Genomic DNA, 18,502 nt, shown 5'->3' on the forward strand with positions numbered 1-18,502 from the left:
TATCTCGACAGACTGCAGTAAGAACAATGCCTGAAACATTTTTTATCCCAGGACAAGCAGGCAGCATATTCTTAACACATGGGTGACGTCACCGACGGAGCCCTCGGTACGGACCTTTTTAACTAGAAGTTTCTAGTTGGCCGCACCGCGCGTGCGCGAGTGCCTTCCCGCCCGACGGAGGAGTGCGTGGTCCCCAGTTTCTTCGTTTCCGCGGAGCGAAGAAGACGCGTGTGTTTTTTCAACGGCCGTTGAAACCACTTTTTGCCTTCCCGCTCGCGCTTTTTTTCCTTATTTTTTCATTCTTTACCTTCGGGTTTATTTTTCTTTGATTTGCAAAAAAAAAAAAAAACTTTGCTTTTTTCGTTTTTGCCCCGGCGGGGCCTGTTGCCAGTATACAGGCCTCGGGCTTCGATTTTGCGGAGGCTATCTTCCCCTTCATGCCCCCGCAGGTCGGTTTTAAGAAGTGCCAGCGGTGTGCACGCCCGATCTCCATCACCGACCCACACAATTGGTGCTTGCAGTGTCTGGGACCGGAGCATCGGGCGGACTCCTGCACCCGCTGTGCCACTCTTCAAAAGAGAACCCTTAAAAACCGAAGAATTCAACAAACTCTTCTCTTCGGCACCGAGTCGGCGATGGACTCCTCAACTTCAACGGCGGTACCTCAAAAATCGGCACCATCGACCTCGACACCGACCGACCCCACATCGGCGTCGCTGGCGCCAGGTAAGCCGGCTAAGAAGCCTTCCTCTTCCCTCGAGCGCCCTCCAGCTACGGTGGCGACACCATCCCTACCGGCATCGCACCGGTCCCGCAAACGCTCCGCCCCGATCTCGGTGAGTGCCTCGTCATCGGCCTCCTCATCGCCGGGGCGTGGAGCGGCATCCAAGGAACCGAAGAAAAAGAAAGCGGTTCCGATGCCACCCCTAGATGACCGTATCTCGGCCATCTTAAAGGCTCAACTCCAGGAGCAGTTAAAGAAACAACTTGAACACCTGTTGCCCACTATCCTGGCACCGCTCCTTCCGGTACCAGACCGGCCCGAGCCCCGTACCGAACCCCCGGTGTCCACCCCTTCGGTACCTGTGAACACCTCCATGCCGATCCTTTCGGCCCAACAACTCCATGGCGATCCGGTGGTTCATTCTCAGGCCACATTGGATCCTCCTCGGCACCAGGCGGGACGGCATTCTTCCCAGGACCGAGATCGACGCCGGTCGTCCTCTCCTGGTACCGTTTCGGTGCGCTCTGGAAAGTCTTTGTCCAAGACTCGCCATACCGCGCCCTCCACCCCGGTGTCTCGACATGCACCAGAGGTCAGGGACCCTGACTTATGGGAGGAAACTCCTCTCGGTACCGAGGAGGATCCCTCCTCATCTGATGAGGAACCATCGGCACCCGATGCCACCTCTAAACCAGAGCAGTCCTCATTTTCTAAATTTCTGAGAGAAATGTCTGCTGCCCTGTCCCTTCCCCTAGAATCTGACTCAAAAAAGTCTCAAGCCTTTCTAGAGGCTTTAGACTTTGAGCAACCTCCTAAGGAGTTCCTCAAGCTTCCCGTGCATGACATCCTACGGGAAACGTTCTACAAAAACTTGGAAAATCCCCTCACGGTACCGGGAGCCCCCCGTAAACTGGACAACCTTTACCGTGTCATCCCTATTCCTGGATTCGACAAATCTCAATTGCCCCATGAGTCCCTTCTGGTTGAATCCACCTTAAAAAAGACTCAGGGCTCCAGTGTCTATGCCTCTACCCCTCCTGGCAGAGAAGGTAAGACCATGGACAAGTTTGGCAAGAGGCTCTACCAGAATGCCATGCTTGCCAACAGGGCAAACAACTATTCCTTCCATTTTTCTTTCTATCTGAAACATTTGGTCCAACAACTGTCTGCCCTCCAGAAGTACCTTCCTGAGCGCAAGGTCCCGCTATTCCAACAACACATCTCTGGCCTTCTCCAAATGCGCAAATATATGGTCCGCTCGATATACGACTCCTTCGAGCTCACCTCTCGGGCCTCTGCCATGGCCGTAGCCATGCGTCGCTTAGCCTGGCTCAGAGTCTCCGACCTGGACATCAACCACACAGGATCGTTTGGCCAATGCCCCTGTCCTCGGGGACGAACTCTTTGGAGAGTCACTGGATTCCACCACCCAGAAACTCTCGGCCCATGAGACCAGGTGGGACACCCTGATCAAGCCGAAAAAGAAGGCTCCGCCTGCCCGACCCTATCGGCCTCAATCATCTTACCAGCGGAGGTTCTCAGCCAGGCCACTCAATCCGCCTCCCCAACAATCTCGGCGACCCCGTCCACAGCAGCACCATGCCCAGGCTCGATCTCAGGCCACTCAACCCTCTAAGCCTCCTCAGCCTGCTAAACAATCTCAGCCCTTTTGACTCTTCTCTCCAGGGCATAGCCAGTCATCCACCCTCGCTGCCTCTTCCACAGCCTATCGGGGGTCGTCTCACCATTTTCTCCAGCCGTTGGGAAGTCATCACGTCGGACCAGTGGGTCCTCAACATCATCCGCCACGGCTACTCTCTCAACTTCCAGACTCTTCCACCGGACAACCTTCCCGTAGAGTCTGCTTCACACTCATCTCAAACCCCCCTCCTCCTGAGGGAGGTTCAATCCCTCCTCCTTCTCAATGCCATCGAAGAAGTACCTCCAGATCAAAGGGGTCAGGGATTCTACTCCCGCTACTTCCTGGTTCCCAAAAAGACGGGAGACCTCCGTCCCATTCTCGATCTCAGGGACCTCAACAAGTGTCTGGTCAAGGAAAAGTTCAGAATGCTCTCCCTTGCCACGCTTTACCCTCTTCTTTCTCATCACGACTGGCTATGTTCCCTGGACCTCAAAGAGGCCTACACTCACATCTCCATCAATCAGAATTCTCGCCGCTACCTGCGGTTCCAGGTGCTACACCACCACTATCAGTACAAAGTGCTACCGTTTGGCCTCGCCTCCTCCCCCAGAGTCTTCACCAAGTGCCTTATAGTGGTGGCGGCCTTCCTCAGATCTCACAACCTCCAGGTGTTCCCCTACTTGGACGATTGGTTGGTGAAAGCACCTTCATCTCAACTCGTGCTACAAGCTACTCATCACACCATCTCTCTCCTCCACCTCCTGGGGTTCGAGATCAACTACCCCAAGTCGCATCTGCTTCCCACCCAGCGACTTCAATTCATTGGAGCAGTTCTGGACACCACGCTGATGAGGGCCTTTCTCCCCTCCGATCGCCAGCGGACCCTGCTCCATCTCTGCCGTCAGGTACTCATGCATCCCTCCATTCCTGCCCGACAGATGATGGTCCTCCTGGGTCACATGGCCTCGACGGTGCATGTCCTTCCTCTGGCACGTCTCCACCTTCGTACGCCTCAGTGGACTCTCGCCAACCAATGGTCACAGACTACGGATCTTCTTTCTCATCCCATCTCTGTGACATCATCTCTTCAGCAATCTCTCCAATGGTGGTTGAACTCCTCAAATCTTTCCAGGGGTCTACTTTTTCATCTGCCCCCCCACTCTATGATCATCACCACAGATGCGTCCCCCTACGCGTGGGGAGCTCACCTAGGAGATCTACGCACCCAGGGACTTTGGACCCCACAGGAGCGTCGTCATCACATAAATTTCCTGGAACTCAGAGCCATGTTCTACGCCCTCAAGGCTTTCCAACATCTTCTCTGCCCTCAAGTCCTCCTCCTGTGCACAGACAATCAAGTCGCCATGTACTACATAAACAAGCAAGGCGGCACCGGATCTCGCCCCCTTTGTTTGGAGGCTCTGCGCATCTGGACCTGGGCCACGGACCGCAATCTCTTTCTCAGGGCGGTCTATATCCAGGGCGAACAGAACTCTCTGGCCGACAATCTCAGCCGCATCCTTCAACCTCACGAGTGGACGTTGGACCCTCCGACTCTGCTCTCCATCTTTGCTCGATGGGGCACTCCGCAGGTGGACCTCTTTGCAGCACCTCACAACCATCAGCTGCCCCAATTCTGTTCCAGACTCTTCTCCCCTCACCGTCTGGCTCCGGATGCATTCCTGCTCGACTGGAGGGATCGGTTCCTGTATGCCTTCCCTCCACTTCCTCTGATGTTGCGGACCTTGTCCAAACTCCGCAAGGACAACGCCACCATGATTCTTATCGCACCTCGGTGGCCTCGCCAACACTGGTTCTCACTCCTGCTCCAACTCAGCTCCAGGGAACCCATTCTCCTTCCTGTGTTTCCTACTCTACTTACGCAGCAGCATCAGTCTCTACTGCATCCCAATCTGTCTTCGCTCCACCTGACAGCTTGGTTTCTCTCGGGCTGACCTCTCCAGAGAACCTATCTCAGCCGGTCCGCCTCATCTTAGACGCCTCCAGGAAGCCGGCCACCCTCCAATGTTACCATCAGAAATGGACCAGATTCTCCTCGTGGTGTCTCCGGCATCATCAGGAACCCACCTCCTTAGCGGTGGAAACTGTATTGGAATATTTGCTCTCGCTGTCCAATGCTGGCCTCAAAACTACCTCCATCAGAGTCCACCTCAGTGCCATCACTGCGTTTCATGAGCCTATTCTCGGAAAACCCCTCACGGCTCATCCTCTGGTTTCCAGATTTATGAGAGGTCTCTTCAATATCAAACCGCCTCTCAAGCCTCCTCCTGTCGTCTGGGACCTCAATGTGGTTCTCTCAGCACTCATGAAACCTCCGTTTGAGCCTCTTGCCACTACTTCGCTCAGGCTTCTTACCTGGAAGGTGCTTTTCCTAATTGCCATCACCTCTGCCAGGAGGGTTAGCGAACTGCATGCACTGGTGGCTGACCCACCATTCACTGTTTTTCACCATGACAAGGTTGTTCTGCGTACCCACCCTAAATTCCTTCCCAAGGTGGTCTCGGCTTTTCACCTCAACCAGTCCATTGTGTTGCCCGTCTTCTTCCCTAAGCCTCACTCGCATCCTGGGGAACAGGCGTTGCACACGCTGGATTGTAAGCGTGCCCTTGCTTACTACCTTGATCGTACCAGAGCTCAACGAACATCCCCTCAGCTATTTTTGTCTTTCGATCCCAACCGTTTGGGTCGTCCTGTCTCCAAACGGACACTTTCAAATTGGCTTGCTGCCTGTATTGCATTCTGCTATGCTCGGGCCGGTCTCTCTCTGGAAGGAACTGTCACGGCCCACAGAGTCCGAGCTATGGCTGCTTCTGTAGCTTTCCTCCGTTCCACGCCCATCGAGGAAATCTGCAAGGCGGCCACTTGGTCCTCAGTTCACACGTTCACTACTCACTACTGTCTGGATGCGTTCTCCAGACGGGATGGACACTTCGGCCAATCTGTGTTACAAAATTTATTTTCCTAATGGCCAACCATCCCACCTCCCTCTTTGTTAGCTTGGAGGTCACCCATGTGTTAAGAATATGCTGCCTGCTTGTCCTGGGATAAAGCACAGTTACTTACCGTAACAGGTGTTATCCAGGGACAGCAGGCAGATATTCTTACGTCCCACCCACCTCCCCGGGTTGGCTTCTTAGCTGGCTTATCCTAACTGGGGACCACGCACTCCTCCGTCGGGCGGGAAGGCACTCGCGCACGCGCGGTGCGGCCAACTAGAAACTTCTAGTTAAAAAGGTCCGTACCGAGGGCTCCGTCGGTGACGTCACCCATGTGTTAAGAATATCTGCCTGCTGTCCCTGGATAACACCTGTTACGGTAAGTAACTGTGCTTTTTTTCTTTTTCTCTGACCAGGTTCAAGGCCTTAGCGTCAACGGGAGGGAGAAGCGTCCAGGCAGCATGTGACTGGTGGGTATGAAGGATACACACAACAGTTTTACCCCCAGTATCCAAAATTTTCCAGCATAAATCCACTCTTTCAGGATTCTGTGATAAGAGGGTTAAACATTGAGCCAGTGGCAGTCAGAGTTCGTAGTCGTTGCCAATTTTATCCCTGGATATTCAGGGCCAGGCTATGCCTGGGTGACAACATTGAATATTCAGGGTTTTGCATCTGGCTGTCCCTTATCTGGTTAAGAACAATATTTAGCACTTGACCACATAAGTCAAACTGGTTAAATATAGGAGTGATGTTTATCTGTTTAACTTCAGTGATTAAGTGTAGATTGCCCTGGACCAGCTACAGTTTTAGAGGTTAGAGTTGATATTCAGCGGCATTAACCAGTTAAATGCTGCTGAACATCAGCGACTAGCCCCATATAGGTGATTTAACCAGTCAGGAATCTCTCCTACACGACTAAATCGCTTTGCGTTATGGATTGGGGGTCAATATTCATTCTTATTGTGGCTTGCTCTGGGAGAAAGAGACCCTGATGATGCAGCACTAATGTGACCTACTAGAGGAAGTGAGTACTAGGACCCCGATTTTATAAACGGCGCCTAAAACATGGGCGCCAAAGAACATAAGAATAGCCTTACTGGTTCAGACCAACGGTCCATCAAGCCCAAGAGCCTGATCATACGGTTGCCAATCCAGGTCCCTAGTACCCGGCCAAAACTCAAGGAGTAGCAACATTCCATTCAGAATCCTAAAGAATAGCAAGATTCTAGAATCCCAAAGAGTAGCAACATTCCATGCTACCGATCCAGGGCAAGCAGTGGCTTCCCCCATGTCTTTCTCAAAAACAGACTAGGGACTTTTCCTCTAGGAAATTGTCCAAACCTTTCTTAAAACCAGCTACTCTATCCTTTCTTACCTCAACCTCTGGCAACGCATTCCAGAGCTTAACTATTCTCTGAGCGAAAAACTATTTCCTCCTATTGGTTTTAAAAGGATTTCCCTGCAACTTCATCGGCACGTAGTGGCTGGCAATTTCAGTTAGGTGCCGTTTATAGAATCACACCTAGAGGTGCCTAAATTGGGCTTACGTACCAATAGGTGTCAACATCTTAGGCACCTCCTATTTATGCCAGGGTTTTCTTGGCCTAAATACCAGTACCTAAGTTAGGTGCCTAGCTGCAAAACACACCCATGGTTTGCCCACGATCTGCCCATAACCATGCCCTCTTTCTGGCAGGTGCCTCGAGCTAGGCGCCTACCTGAAAGCAGTAGGCGCCTACCACCCAATTAATTTTAATTGTGGCCAACTATTGGCAAATTTGGTCCCCTCCTTTTATGAAGGCATGTTAGGTTTTATTATCTCCAATGCTCGTAGGAATTCTGTGAGCGTCGGAGCTTTACTGCTGCGGCCGGTGCTAAAAACTGTGCTACAATTTTGTAAAAGAGGGGTAAGTTAGGTGTCTAAGATGCACCAATTAAGGCGCCTAACTTTAGGTGTCTTTTATAGAATCTGGGCCTAGGTACCCTAGGCAAGCCTTCAACCTTTCACCCCTCAATGAACTTTGAGGCCTAAGCCAATGATTCCCAAACTTTTAGTATAGTGGAACCACTAAGATATTTTTTTCATACACCGAGGAACCCTCAGTTTGTGTGAACATCTACATGTTTCACAATCTAATCTCTTGAGGAATCCTAGGGTTCCGCAGAACCTTCTTTGGGAATCACTGCACTAATCCCATCTACCTGATATTCAATAATTATGCTATATAATCCCAATCACTCAACACCACCCTTTTCAGAACAATATCAAAAAAATGCATAATTGAAATTGCGACAGAGATGCCAGCAATCCTATTAAAAATGACACTTGCTGAAGAAGTGCCCGGGCTTTGCTCAGCTTTCCACATTAGCGAACCGCAGGGCTGACTCCTCTTACTCTTTCAGGCTGTTCTCGCATATCGACGACCCCTCCCTTGATGACCCCCTGCCTCGGGAATATGTCCTCTATCTACAGCCCAGCGGGCCCCTAGCAGAGAGGCTTTCCGAGTTCTGGCATCTGTCCAAGCAGATGTGTGGAAAGAACAAGGCACATAACATCTTCCCACATATCACTCTCTGCCAGTTCTTCATGGTAAGCGGATACTTTTGTTCAGAAATAATCTTGTTCTATAGACAGAGGTTGCTTGGTTCATCTGGGTTACTGATGATGCGACAATAAGTTAGAACCCAGGGAGCCCAAAATTCAGTAGGGCTTATCTGGGTAGGAGAGGCTCCTACCTGGATAAGTCCTACTTACCAGCTTATCACTAGATTTTTAGCAGCACTTACTCGAATATCGCCACTGAAAATCCAGTCTGTCTCGGCACTATCTGGGGAGTGCTGAGGCAGTCTGGAGGTGGAGCTAAAGCAGTCTATAGCTGTTGTAACCTGCCTGAACAGCTTTTCGGATACGTGCTCAATATTGGCAGTACTCAGATTGCTTTAGTGTAGGGTTACCAGATTTAGCCGGACATGTCCGGACGGCTTTTCAAAACCCGGTACTTTGCCTGGATTTTGAAAAGCAAATCGCATCGGAAGGGGCCTCCACGCCTGAGTGGATGCCCTCCCAAACAAGACGAGCAAACTGAGGGAGTTAGGACTATGGGCGAGGCCGGGGCGTGGCATGGACGTAACGGGACAGGGATGGATGGAACTGGATGGCCCTGGGAGCGGTTCTAGGGGTCCGGATTTTACATCTGTAAAATCTGGTAACCTTACTTTGTTGGCCGATGAATACGTACCCATCTATTCAGTGGCGGTGTCCGGGTACAACCCAGTACTGAATACCTATCTATTCAGCACTGGTATCTGGTGAGGCTCAGTGCTGAATACCTGGTTATGAAAAAAAAATCTATGGCAGCCTGTTTTTGAAAGAACACTTTCTACCATGGGTTTAATATGTCTGCCAGGGAAGGGTTACCAGACGTCCAGGAAAATACGGACATGTCCTCTTTTTAGAGGAATTTCCAGGTGCCCAGACAGACTTTCCAAAACCCAGCTGTTTGCCTGGGTTTTGGAAAGCCCGACGAACTCCGGCCGCAGCTGGAGGGCCTCTGAGCATGCACGGATGACATCACACATCCGTGCATGCTTCAGGCCCTCCGGACGCAGCCAGAGCTCATTGGGGAAAGGAGGAGGCATTGTGAGGGGCAGGGTTGAAGTCAGAACAGGGTGGGGCCATGTGTCTGGAGTTTTGTGGCCCAACATATGTTAACCCAGGGTGATTAGAAATGGTAATCTTTACTATCACCTTGTTTGTTAAATATATAGGTTTGTGAATACTCCGGTTTCACTTAGCCATGTCTGTCACTATTTTTAAAAACATACTCATGTGGACGCTATTTTTTTTAAAAGCTTTGTACACTTCATTTCCCACTTCTAGTCCCTGTGGTGCAATCTTTGTCATCATTAGGCTGCACATGAGATGCTATATTATATGTCTCTTTATACATTTTTATACATTCACTGTTACTTTACATACGGGGGCGAATCAAAAAATTAAAGGCAACTTGATAACCAGAACAGAGCTAGCGAAATGCAACATATGTACTCATACATTGCCTGTTGGACAGTTCATCCACTCACAGTGCAACGCTCGACCTTTAGTCGTGCGGCAGCCACGAGGTCAGAAACATGGACGCTCCATTGCAAGATTGCACCATCAAAGAGCAATGCGCCATAGTGTGCTTTCTTTGCGCAGAAGGAGTGAAACCTGTGGAAATTCACCATCAGATATTGACTCAGTATGGACATGGCGTCATGAATCAACGAAAGGTTTATGAGTGGATAAAAAGGTTTAAAGCAGGAAGAACAGGTGTAGCCAACGAAGGTTGTTCTGGTCGCCCATCAACATTGTGCACACAAGAGCACATCGACAGGGTGGATGCCTTGATTAGAGAAGACCGACGGATAACAAATTTGGAGATCAACTATGGATCTGCTTTTGCCATGATGACTTGGGATACAGGAAAGTCTGCGCACGATGGGTTCCCAAACTGCTTACTGATCTGCACCAGCAACAGCGTACGAAGGCTGCGACCCTGTTCCTGAGACGGTATGAAGAAGATCCAAGTGTTCTGGAGACGAGAAATGGGTGCCTCACTGCGACTCAGAGAGCAAAAGACAAAGCACGATGAAGGAAAGGAAGCAGCCAAAGAACTACTCTGCTGGAATGCAGAAGCTAGTTGAACAATACAACAAATGCGTCATCTTGCGTGGGGACTATGTGGAGATGTGATATGTTCAATTGCTCACAGTTGCTTCTACTAAAGCCGTTAAATGTGCTTTGCCTTTATTTAACCCCTCCTATACGAAGTTGCACTACTATTTGTAGCATTGGCCACTGCGATAACAGCTCCAATGCTCATAGAATTCCTAGGAACGTCTGAGCTATTACCGCCATGGCCGGCACTAAAAATGCTAGCGTGTCTTTGTAAAGGAGGGGGGGGGGAGGTTATTGATTTACCCTCGTATTTATTCATGGCCAGGGCGGATTTTCCTATAGGCTAACTAGACTAACTAGGCTTCAGTCTAGGGCCTCAAGATTCGTGTCACATTTTTTATAAAGGTTAGTACCAATAACAACATGTTTCATTTAACATATTGATATATATCACAGTAATGATGCATTTTATTATCTCTCGTGTAATTTACAAACTTAAAAATGGGAGGTGAAAGGGCCTCATATGTGGAATAGCCTAGGGCCTCTTTTCATCTAAATCCGGCCCTGTTCATGGCGCTTTATTATTTATTTAATTATAACATGTTATAAGTATAGGGGCTGATGAAAGTTTGTTCTTCTCGCTAGTGTGAGGACAGTAAAGTGGATGCCCTCTGTGAGGCTCTGCGGACCACGGTGACTCGCTGGAAGTCCAAGTTCCCCATGCCCCTGCCACTGGAGCTCTATACATCTTCGAACTTCATTGGCCTTTTTGTCAGCGACGAAAGTGCCGAGATTCTAAAGAAATTTGCTTCTGATTTTGCTGCTGAAGTTGCTTCCAAAACAGGTAAATACAGAGGAAGAGGGGATTTCAAGGGCAGCCCTAAATGGGGATTGGTGTCTAAAAGTAAGATATGCCTGAGAGTGTCACCTACAGACACTATACAGTTTGAGCATGATCTCGGTTCCTTTCCAATGAGCAGGAGCCAGAACAATCAGCAAAGCAAATCCAGCAGGCTAGAGCAGATATGAAGTGGACATCACAGAGCATATGACCCATAGGACTCAAATGTTTCTATACACATAGAGAGTCTTTAAGTAGGTGAGAGGAACTTCAAAAGACACTTCCCCCTCCAACACACACTGCAGGCTTGATGTTTACCAAGAGGCTTCTCTAGATTTAAAAAAACCTTTAGTTATGCAGTATTCTCTACCCTCTTAGGCCTAGATTCACTAACCTCCTTTTTAGGGGCGATCCGTGTCCGAGTCTTCCCGAGCGACCGATCCACAACACGTCCTCATGCAAAATGTGGCAATCGGAGGCATGGAAGGAAGGGAGGGGGGCTTAAACAGAACACGCTGCTTATACAACCTTGGGTAAAGCTTTGGATTTTTTGACTTGCACTTGCATAGAGGGGTTGTGTTGTGCAAGCCTGTTAAACGTTCAGCCTGTCCTTGTGTTCGCTGAACCTGGGCTAATCAGCATTTTGTTGATCTCTTCAAATGCTGAAGTGTGGCACCCTACATTACCCCCTTTTCGGAGTTTGCAGGAAAACTCTGGAACAACGCCGAGTGCAGCCCCGCGGGTTAAAAACACAGGCTCACAGGGCGGCAGAGACGTGAGCGACTGGTCCTCAGCAGTTGCTTCTTTTCTGATCGGCCAGCCCAGTCGGTGGTCCTGAATTTGTTTAGTGAATCGCTGCCTTCTTACTTTTGCATGCCATTTCCCCTCGTTTGCATGCGCGGATCAGATCGGGAGGAAGGTTAGTGAATCAGGTCGGGGTCGCAAAGTGGTTTCAAATTGATCAAGACACGATCGGTGGGCTTAGTGAATCTAGACCTTAATTCTATAGAGTGTGCTTACATGTTAGGCATCAAACTTTAGGCTTGTAAGCAGAAGTTAGGAATCCAAATGGGGGTAAATATGCCTATTCTATAAATTAGCACCTTAGTGCTTTATTGCACAACTGCAAAGGGATTGTGCATGTGGATGGGCACACTTAGGCACCTAACTTATAGAATCCTGTAGGTTGTGCGCGTTGACAGTAGCATAGCAAGGGTAGGAGGTGCCCAGGGCAGTGATGGCCCCCATGCCCTCCTCTCCATCCCCACTTCATCCCCACCCCACACGCCACAATCGCACCCTCCCTTCCCCACATACCTCTTTAAATCTTCACCAGCGCAGGCAAGCTGCCAGCCTGCTGCTCGCGCCAGTGTTAGCTTTCCCTCTGATGTCACTTCCTGGCCCCGGGACCATGTCTGTGCCATTAAAAACAAAAATTTTAAAAAACCCAGAAGCTCTAACAACAGTGACAGGAAGAATTTTCAGAGGGGAGTCAGGCCAGTGTGAGCAGCAGGCTCTCGAGGACTGAAATTGCCTGTCCCTGGTCTAATCCATTGTCATATTTAGGCTCCCTTTATACTTTGGAAACATATTTACCATACCTATGTACGGTGCATACTGTGAAAGCTTTCACTGAAGAGAGGGAAAGGTACTATTCTTACCAGGTGGATGGTGGGGGGGGGGGGCTACATTGCATTCCTTAAGGTCACACCTTCCAAGTCTCCTGCTTGTGTGGGTCATCTCCGACCATTCAGCTGGGGAGCTAGGATTCCCCATTGGGAGGCTTCTCCTTCCAGTGGTAGCAGGAGATGCTGCTGTGGGATCATAAGAACATAAGAATAGCGTTTCTGGGTCAGACCAATGATCCATCAAGCCCAGTAGCCCGTTCTCACAGTGGCCAATCCAGGTCACTAGTACCTGGCCAAAACCCAAGGTGTAGCAATATTCCATGCTACCAATACAGGGCAAGCAGTGGCTTCTCCCATGTCTTTCTCAATAACAGACTATGGACATTTCCTCCAGGAACTTGTCCAAACCTTTCTTAAAACCAGCTACGCTATCCGCTCTTACCACATCCTCTGGCAATGCGTTATAGAGCTTAACTATTCCCTGAGTGAAAAAAAAATTTCCTCCTATTGGTTTTAAATGTTTTTACGTGTAACTTCATCGAGTGTCCCCTAGCCTTTGTAATTTTTGAAGGAGCGAAAAATCGATCCACTTGTCAGCGACTTGTCGATCCACTTGTAATCCCGTTCTACTCCACTCAGGATTTTGTAGACTTCAATCATATCTCCCCTCAGTCGTCTCTTTTCCAAGCTGAAGAGCCCTAACCGTTGTAGTCTTTCCTCATATGAGAGAAGTTCCATCCCCTTTACCATCTTGGTCGTTCTTCTTTGAACCTTTTCTAGTGCCACTATATCTTTCTTGAGATAAGGAGACCAGAATTGAACGCAATACTCCAAATGAGGTCGCACCATGGAGCAATACAGAGGCATTATGACATTCTTAGACTTGTTAATCATCCCTTTTTAATAATTCCCAGCATCCTGTTTGTTTGTTTGGCCACCGCCACACATTGGGTGGAAGGTTTCATCGTATTGCCTACAATAACACCCAGATCCTTTTCTTGGGCGCTAACCTCCAAGGTGGATCCTAGCATCTGGTAACTGTGATTCAGGTTATTCTTCCCAATGTGCATCACTTTGCATTTGTCCACATTAAATTTCATCTGCCACTTGGACGCCCAGTCTTCCAATTTCCTAAGGTCCACCTGCAATTTTTCAGAATTTGCATGCGTTTTAACAACTTTGAACAGTTTAGTGTCTCACAATAAGAACTGTGTGTTCCGCGGCAGCAGGAGATGACGTTTTATTAAAGCATCTCATGCTGCCTCTGGAAAGGGAAGCAACTATGGGTAGCATGGGCCGCCATTGGGCTGTGCCAGGGGATGGAGCTATGGGTAGGAATGGGTAGAGTATGGGTGGGCTGGGGTGGGCCCTAAATCTTCTGCTGAAAAAGCTGGCCCCTCCTTGGAACCCAGAAATCCAGGAACCCAGAGAGGAGAGGAAGTGATATGAATTTTCCTCCTAACACCTTCAATTCCTAGATCAACATTGCAATCATTAGAACTCCCAGTTCCTTACTTCTGTAATTGCTAGGCCTTTTTGTAAATTTTTTAAACTCACACGCTTTGGAATCCCTCCCTCATACGTTGCAATGATCTTTCTGGATGTGTTTTACTATACTAAAAGGGGAAGCTACTTGCTGTCCTTTTTGATAACTTATGTGGTTTAGCCCTTCCTGTCTGTTTTTTAAGATCCAGTTCGTCACATACAGAAAAGAGAGCTTGGAACAGAGCTCCCCAAACTGTGGCCTCAGAAAACCCATGTCTCGAGGTCATGGCCTGGGTGGGTGCTCCGTAAGTGCCTCGTTATTAAGCACTTCTAGAGAGTCACACAATTTTATTTGGCTGTGATCATAGGGTCACAGCCTCAAAAAGATCAATAAGCACTGTGTTAGGGCCAGCAGTGTGTTGCTTTATTGCGCCCTGAATCTGTGGCCTGCACTGTGCACTTCAGATGCACACTTACCCCCAGATCCTGAGATGCGTGTGCAGCAAAACTGGATCACAAGCCAATTAGCATCAATAATTGCACACTAACAATCTGTTGATGTTAATTGGCACCAATTTGGATTTGCACACCCAAATCCCATAATGCGCAATCCAAAAGGGAGCGTGGCCGTGGGAAGGGCTTGGGTGGGTCAGAGGCATTCTGGAACTTTGCGTGCAGTGTTAAGTGCCAGGAATTATACCTGGTGCTCAAATCTGGATGCAACAATTGGCACTAAATGCTATTCTATAAGGGTTCTTAAGTCGGAGCACCATATAGACTAGTTCTGGGTGCCATTTTCTGAATCTTCTACATAAGAACATAAGAATAGATATAAGAGGTCAGACCAATGGTCCATCTAGCCCAGTATCCCGTTTCCACAGTGGCCAATCCAGATCACAAGAATCTGGCAGAACCCCAAATAGTAACAACATTCCGGAATCCCAAAGAGTAGCAAGATTCCATATAGAATTCCAAAGTGTAGCAACATTCCATGCTACCGATCCCAGTGACTTCCCCCTTGTCAGTCTCGATAGCAGACTACAGACTTTTCCTCCAGGAACTTGTCCAAACCCTTTTTAAACCTATCTACATTAACTGCTGTTACCATAGCAACAAGTTCCAAAGCTCAACTATTCTTTATGTGAAAAAATATTTCCTCCTATTTGTTTTAAAAGTATTTTCCTGTAATTTCATTGAGCGCCCCCTAGCCTTTGAGAAGGGATGTGCTTTCATTTGTGGACATTCAGTTTGTTAACTTTTTAAAACTGTGAAAACTATATTGGTTTAACATGCATCAGCCTAAGAATAAACACATGTGAAGGCAATTAGCTCATGTTAAAAAGTTCTAGTATATGTTAAAACTTTTGTAATTAATGTTTAATTTAATTGGCATTTCTATTCTGCTTTATTCACGACAGATTAAATAATATTGAGTTAAAAAAGTACTTAAATTCATATGATATACATAAAAATCCATAATATATATGATACATCTTTACAACTCCTTGTAACATTAATAATTTGTCTGCTGCAATCCCCAAAACACTCCCTATCCTGTAATAAAAACCAAAGTGCAAATTTAGATCATAAGACTCCAGAACAGGAAAATATCTACTGTGCTAGGAAAAGTGTGAGGTAAAGACAAAATAATAGTGATAATAATAATCTCTCAATGTTATAAACGATGTATTTATTTTTATTAAAACAAATATGTGAGATGAACTCCCCTTCCCCCCCCCAAAAAAAAATAAAAATCTGAAATTAGGAAAAAGTTCAAACAGAAAATTTTGCCCTGTCACATAGCCAAACTTTCAATTGTGGGGGAACCTGAGCCCAAGTCAAGAGATCTGGGTGTCATTGTAGGCAATATGATGAAACCTTTCGCCCAAAGTGTGGCTGCAGCCAAAAAAGTAAACAATATGCTAGGAATTATTTAAAAAGGGATGATTAACAAAAACTAAGATATTATAAGCCTCTGTTTTGCTCCATGGTGAGACCTCACCTGGAGTATTGTGTTCAATTCTGGTCTCCTTCTTGCAAGAAAGATATTGCATCACTAGAAAAGGTTCAAAGAAGAGCGACCAAGATGATAAAGGGGATGGAACTCCTCTCGTGTGAGGAAAGACTAAAAAGGTTAGGGCACTTCAGCTTGAAAAGGAGATGGCTGAGGGGAGATATGATTGAAGTCTACAAAATCCTGAGTGGAGTAGAACGATTTTTCACTGTCAAAAATTACAAAGACTAGGAAATAATAATAATAACTTTATTTTGTATACCGCAATACCATTTACTTATAATTTTAATGCACCCTATTGTCTATTTTCTGTATAACCGCTTAGAATCCTTAACGGAGTTTAGCGGTATATAAGAAATAAATTACATTACATAAGCTGTTTAGAGCGGTTTACAGAGGAAGAGACTGTACACAGACAGCGATGTTACAAAAAATACTTTCAATTACATTAGTAAGCCGAGAGTAGTTAGGTATGTCTGGAAGAATTTCAGGGATACAGCAAGTATTTCAGAGATATAAACAGGCAGGAAGGAGTCAGAGAAATTTGTCAACACTCGAGGAAGCTGCTGGGAAATACTTTTAAAACCAATAGGAGGTTGTGGTAAAAGCGGATAGCATAGCTGAGGGTTTTTTTGGGTTTTTTTTTATAATTCTTTATTATAAGAACATAAGAAATGCCTCTGCTGGGTCAGACCCGAGGTCCATCGTGCCCAGCAGTCCGCTCACGCGGCGGCCCAACAGGTCCAGGACCTGTGCAGTAATCTTCTATCTATACCCCTCTATTCCCATTTCCAGTAGGAATTTGTCCAATCCTTTCTTGAACCCCAGTACCGTACTCTGCCTTATAACGTCCTCTGGAAGCGCATTCCAGGTGTCCACCACACGTTGGATAAAGAAGAACTTCCTAGCATTTGTTTTGAATCTGTCCCCTTTCAACTTTTCCGAATGCCCTCTTGTTCTCTTATTTTTCGAAAGTTCGAAGAATCTGTCCCTCTCCACTCTCTCTATGCCCTTCATGATCTTGTAAGTCTCTATCATATCCCCTCTAAGTCTCCTCTTCTCCAGGGAAAAGAGACCCAGCTTCTCCAATCTCTCAGAATATGACAGGTTTTCCATACCTATTATCAGACGTGTTGCTCTCCTTTGAACCCTCTCGACTAACGCCATATCCTTCTTAAGATACGGCGACCAATATTGGACGCAGTACTCCAAATGCGGGCGCACCATCGCCCGATACAACGGCAGGATAACTTCTTTCGTTCTGGCTGTAATACCCTTTTTGATTATACCAAGCATTCTATTCGCTCTCTTAGCGGCCGCTGCGCACTGTGCCGACGGCTTCATTGTCATGTCCACCATTACCCCCAAGTCCCTTTCCTGGGTACTCTTATTCAATAACATCCCTCCCATTGTATAGTTGTACCTCGAGTTTCTGCTCCCCACATGTAATACTTTACATTTTTCAATGTTGAATTTCATCTTCAAAATTACAACAAGTGTTACATATGTTCAATCACATTAACAATAAATACATCACTTAAAACCTATCATTGGTACATTACATAAACTCTTATCCCTCCCCCTTCCCACCCCCCTACCATATATTCCATTATCTTATAGAATATGTAATAATAAAATATCCCCCCCTTCACTATTAAACTGATAAATTTAAGGGAAACAATGTCAACTAATCCGTACAATATCTTGTTAATGGCTTCCACACATCCTGAAATTTCCTGAAATAACCCCGCTGTATTGCAATAAATCTTTCCATTTTATAGATATAACATAAAGAGTTCCACCAAAAATTATAATTTAATCTTCTCCAATCCTTCCAATTATATGTAATTTGTTGAATGGCAACACCAGTCATTATAAGTCATAATTTATTGTTGTTCGCAGAAATCTGACCCCAAAGTGGGAAGAGGGGGGGTCATGCTCCCCCAGACCTCACTGTGGTTACTTTACTGCTGTGCAGCCACCTTAGCCCTAAAAATTGTCCCTGAGGAAGAGAACATCTCCCCCTTTGTATAGGGTTTTAAATAGAGAATGACACAGGGATAAATTTTTCCCCATCCCTGCAGGAACTCAATTTCCCTGTCCCATCCCCGCAAGTTTTGTCTCTGTCCCTGCCCCATTCCTGTAAACTGTGCTTTAACTGCACAAGCCTCGAACAGTTTGGATTTTAAAGTGTTTGAGACTTGTGCAGATGAGGACAGAGCTTGCAGGAATGGGGCAAGGATAGGAAAAAAAAACTTGCAGGGATGGGATGGGAAAATGAGTTCCCGCAGGGACGGGGAAAAATTTGGTCCCTGTGTCATTCTCTAGTTTTACAAATTGCATCATTAAATCCTTCTCAGAGCAGATTATGTGATTACAGACACCTACCTACCATATACTGCTAACAGAAATTGTGTTAATCTTTGATGCCACTGATATAATGGACATTAGAGGCAGTAATAACTCTGATGAGAAATTACTACATGGGGAGGTTAGTGACCCTTTCACATAATGAGGCTGTAATTAGACCATTAGACAGGTTAAGACA

General features: G+C 47.0%; 1 protein-coding gene across 3 annotated transcripts in view; it reads left to right on the plus strand.

Annotated features, from left to right (window-relative positions):
• The window catches only part of UBASH3B (ubiquitin associated and SH3 domain containing B), a 208,398-nt gene that overhangs the window by 156,645 nt on the left and 33,251 nt on the right, over positions 1 to 18,502 (plus strand). For all 3 annotated transcript variants that reach the window (XM_033919229.1, XM_033919231.1, XM_033919230.1), the window contains exons 2-4: positions 5,740 to 5,793; positions 7,730 to 7,916; positions 10,632 to 10,830. In XM_033919229.1, coding sequence (XP_033775120.1) covers positions 5,740 to 5,793; positions 7,730 to 7,916; positions 10,632 to 10,830 — 440 coding nt within the window. The remainder of the gene's footprint in view (positions 1 to 5,739; positions 5,794 to 7,729; positions 7,917 to 10,631; positions 10,831 to 18,502) is intronic.

This window comes from Geotrypetes seraphini, chromosome 13, assembly GCF_902459505.1.
Source record: "Geotrypetes seraphini chromosome 13, aGeoSer1.1, whole genome shotgun sequence".
Classification (NCBI taxonomy): Eukaryota; Metazoa; Chordata; class Amphibia; order Gymnophiona; family Dermophiidae; genus Geotrypetes; species Geotrypetes seraphini.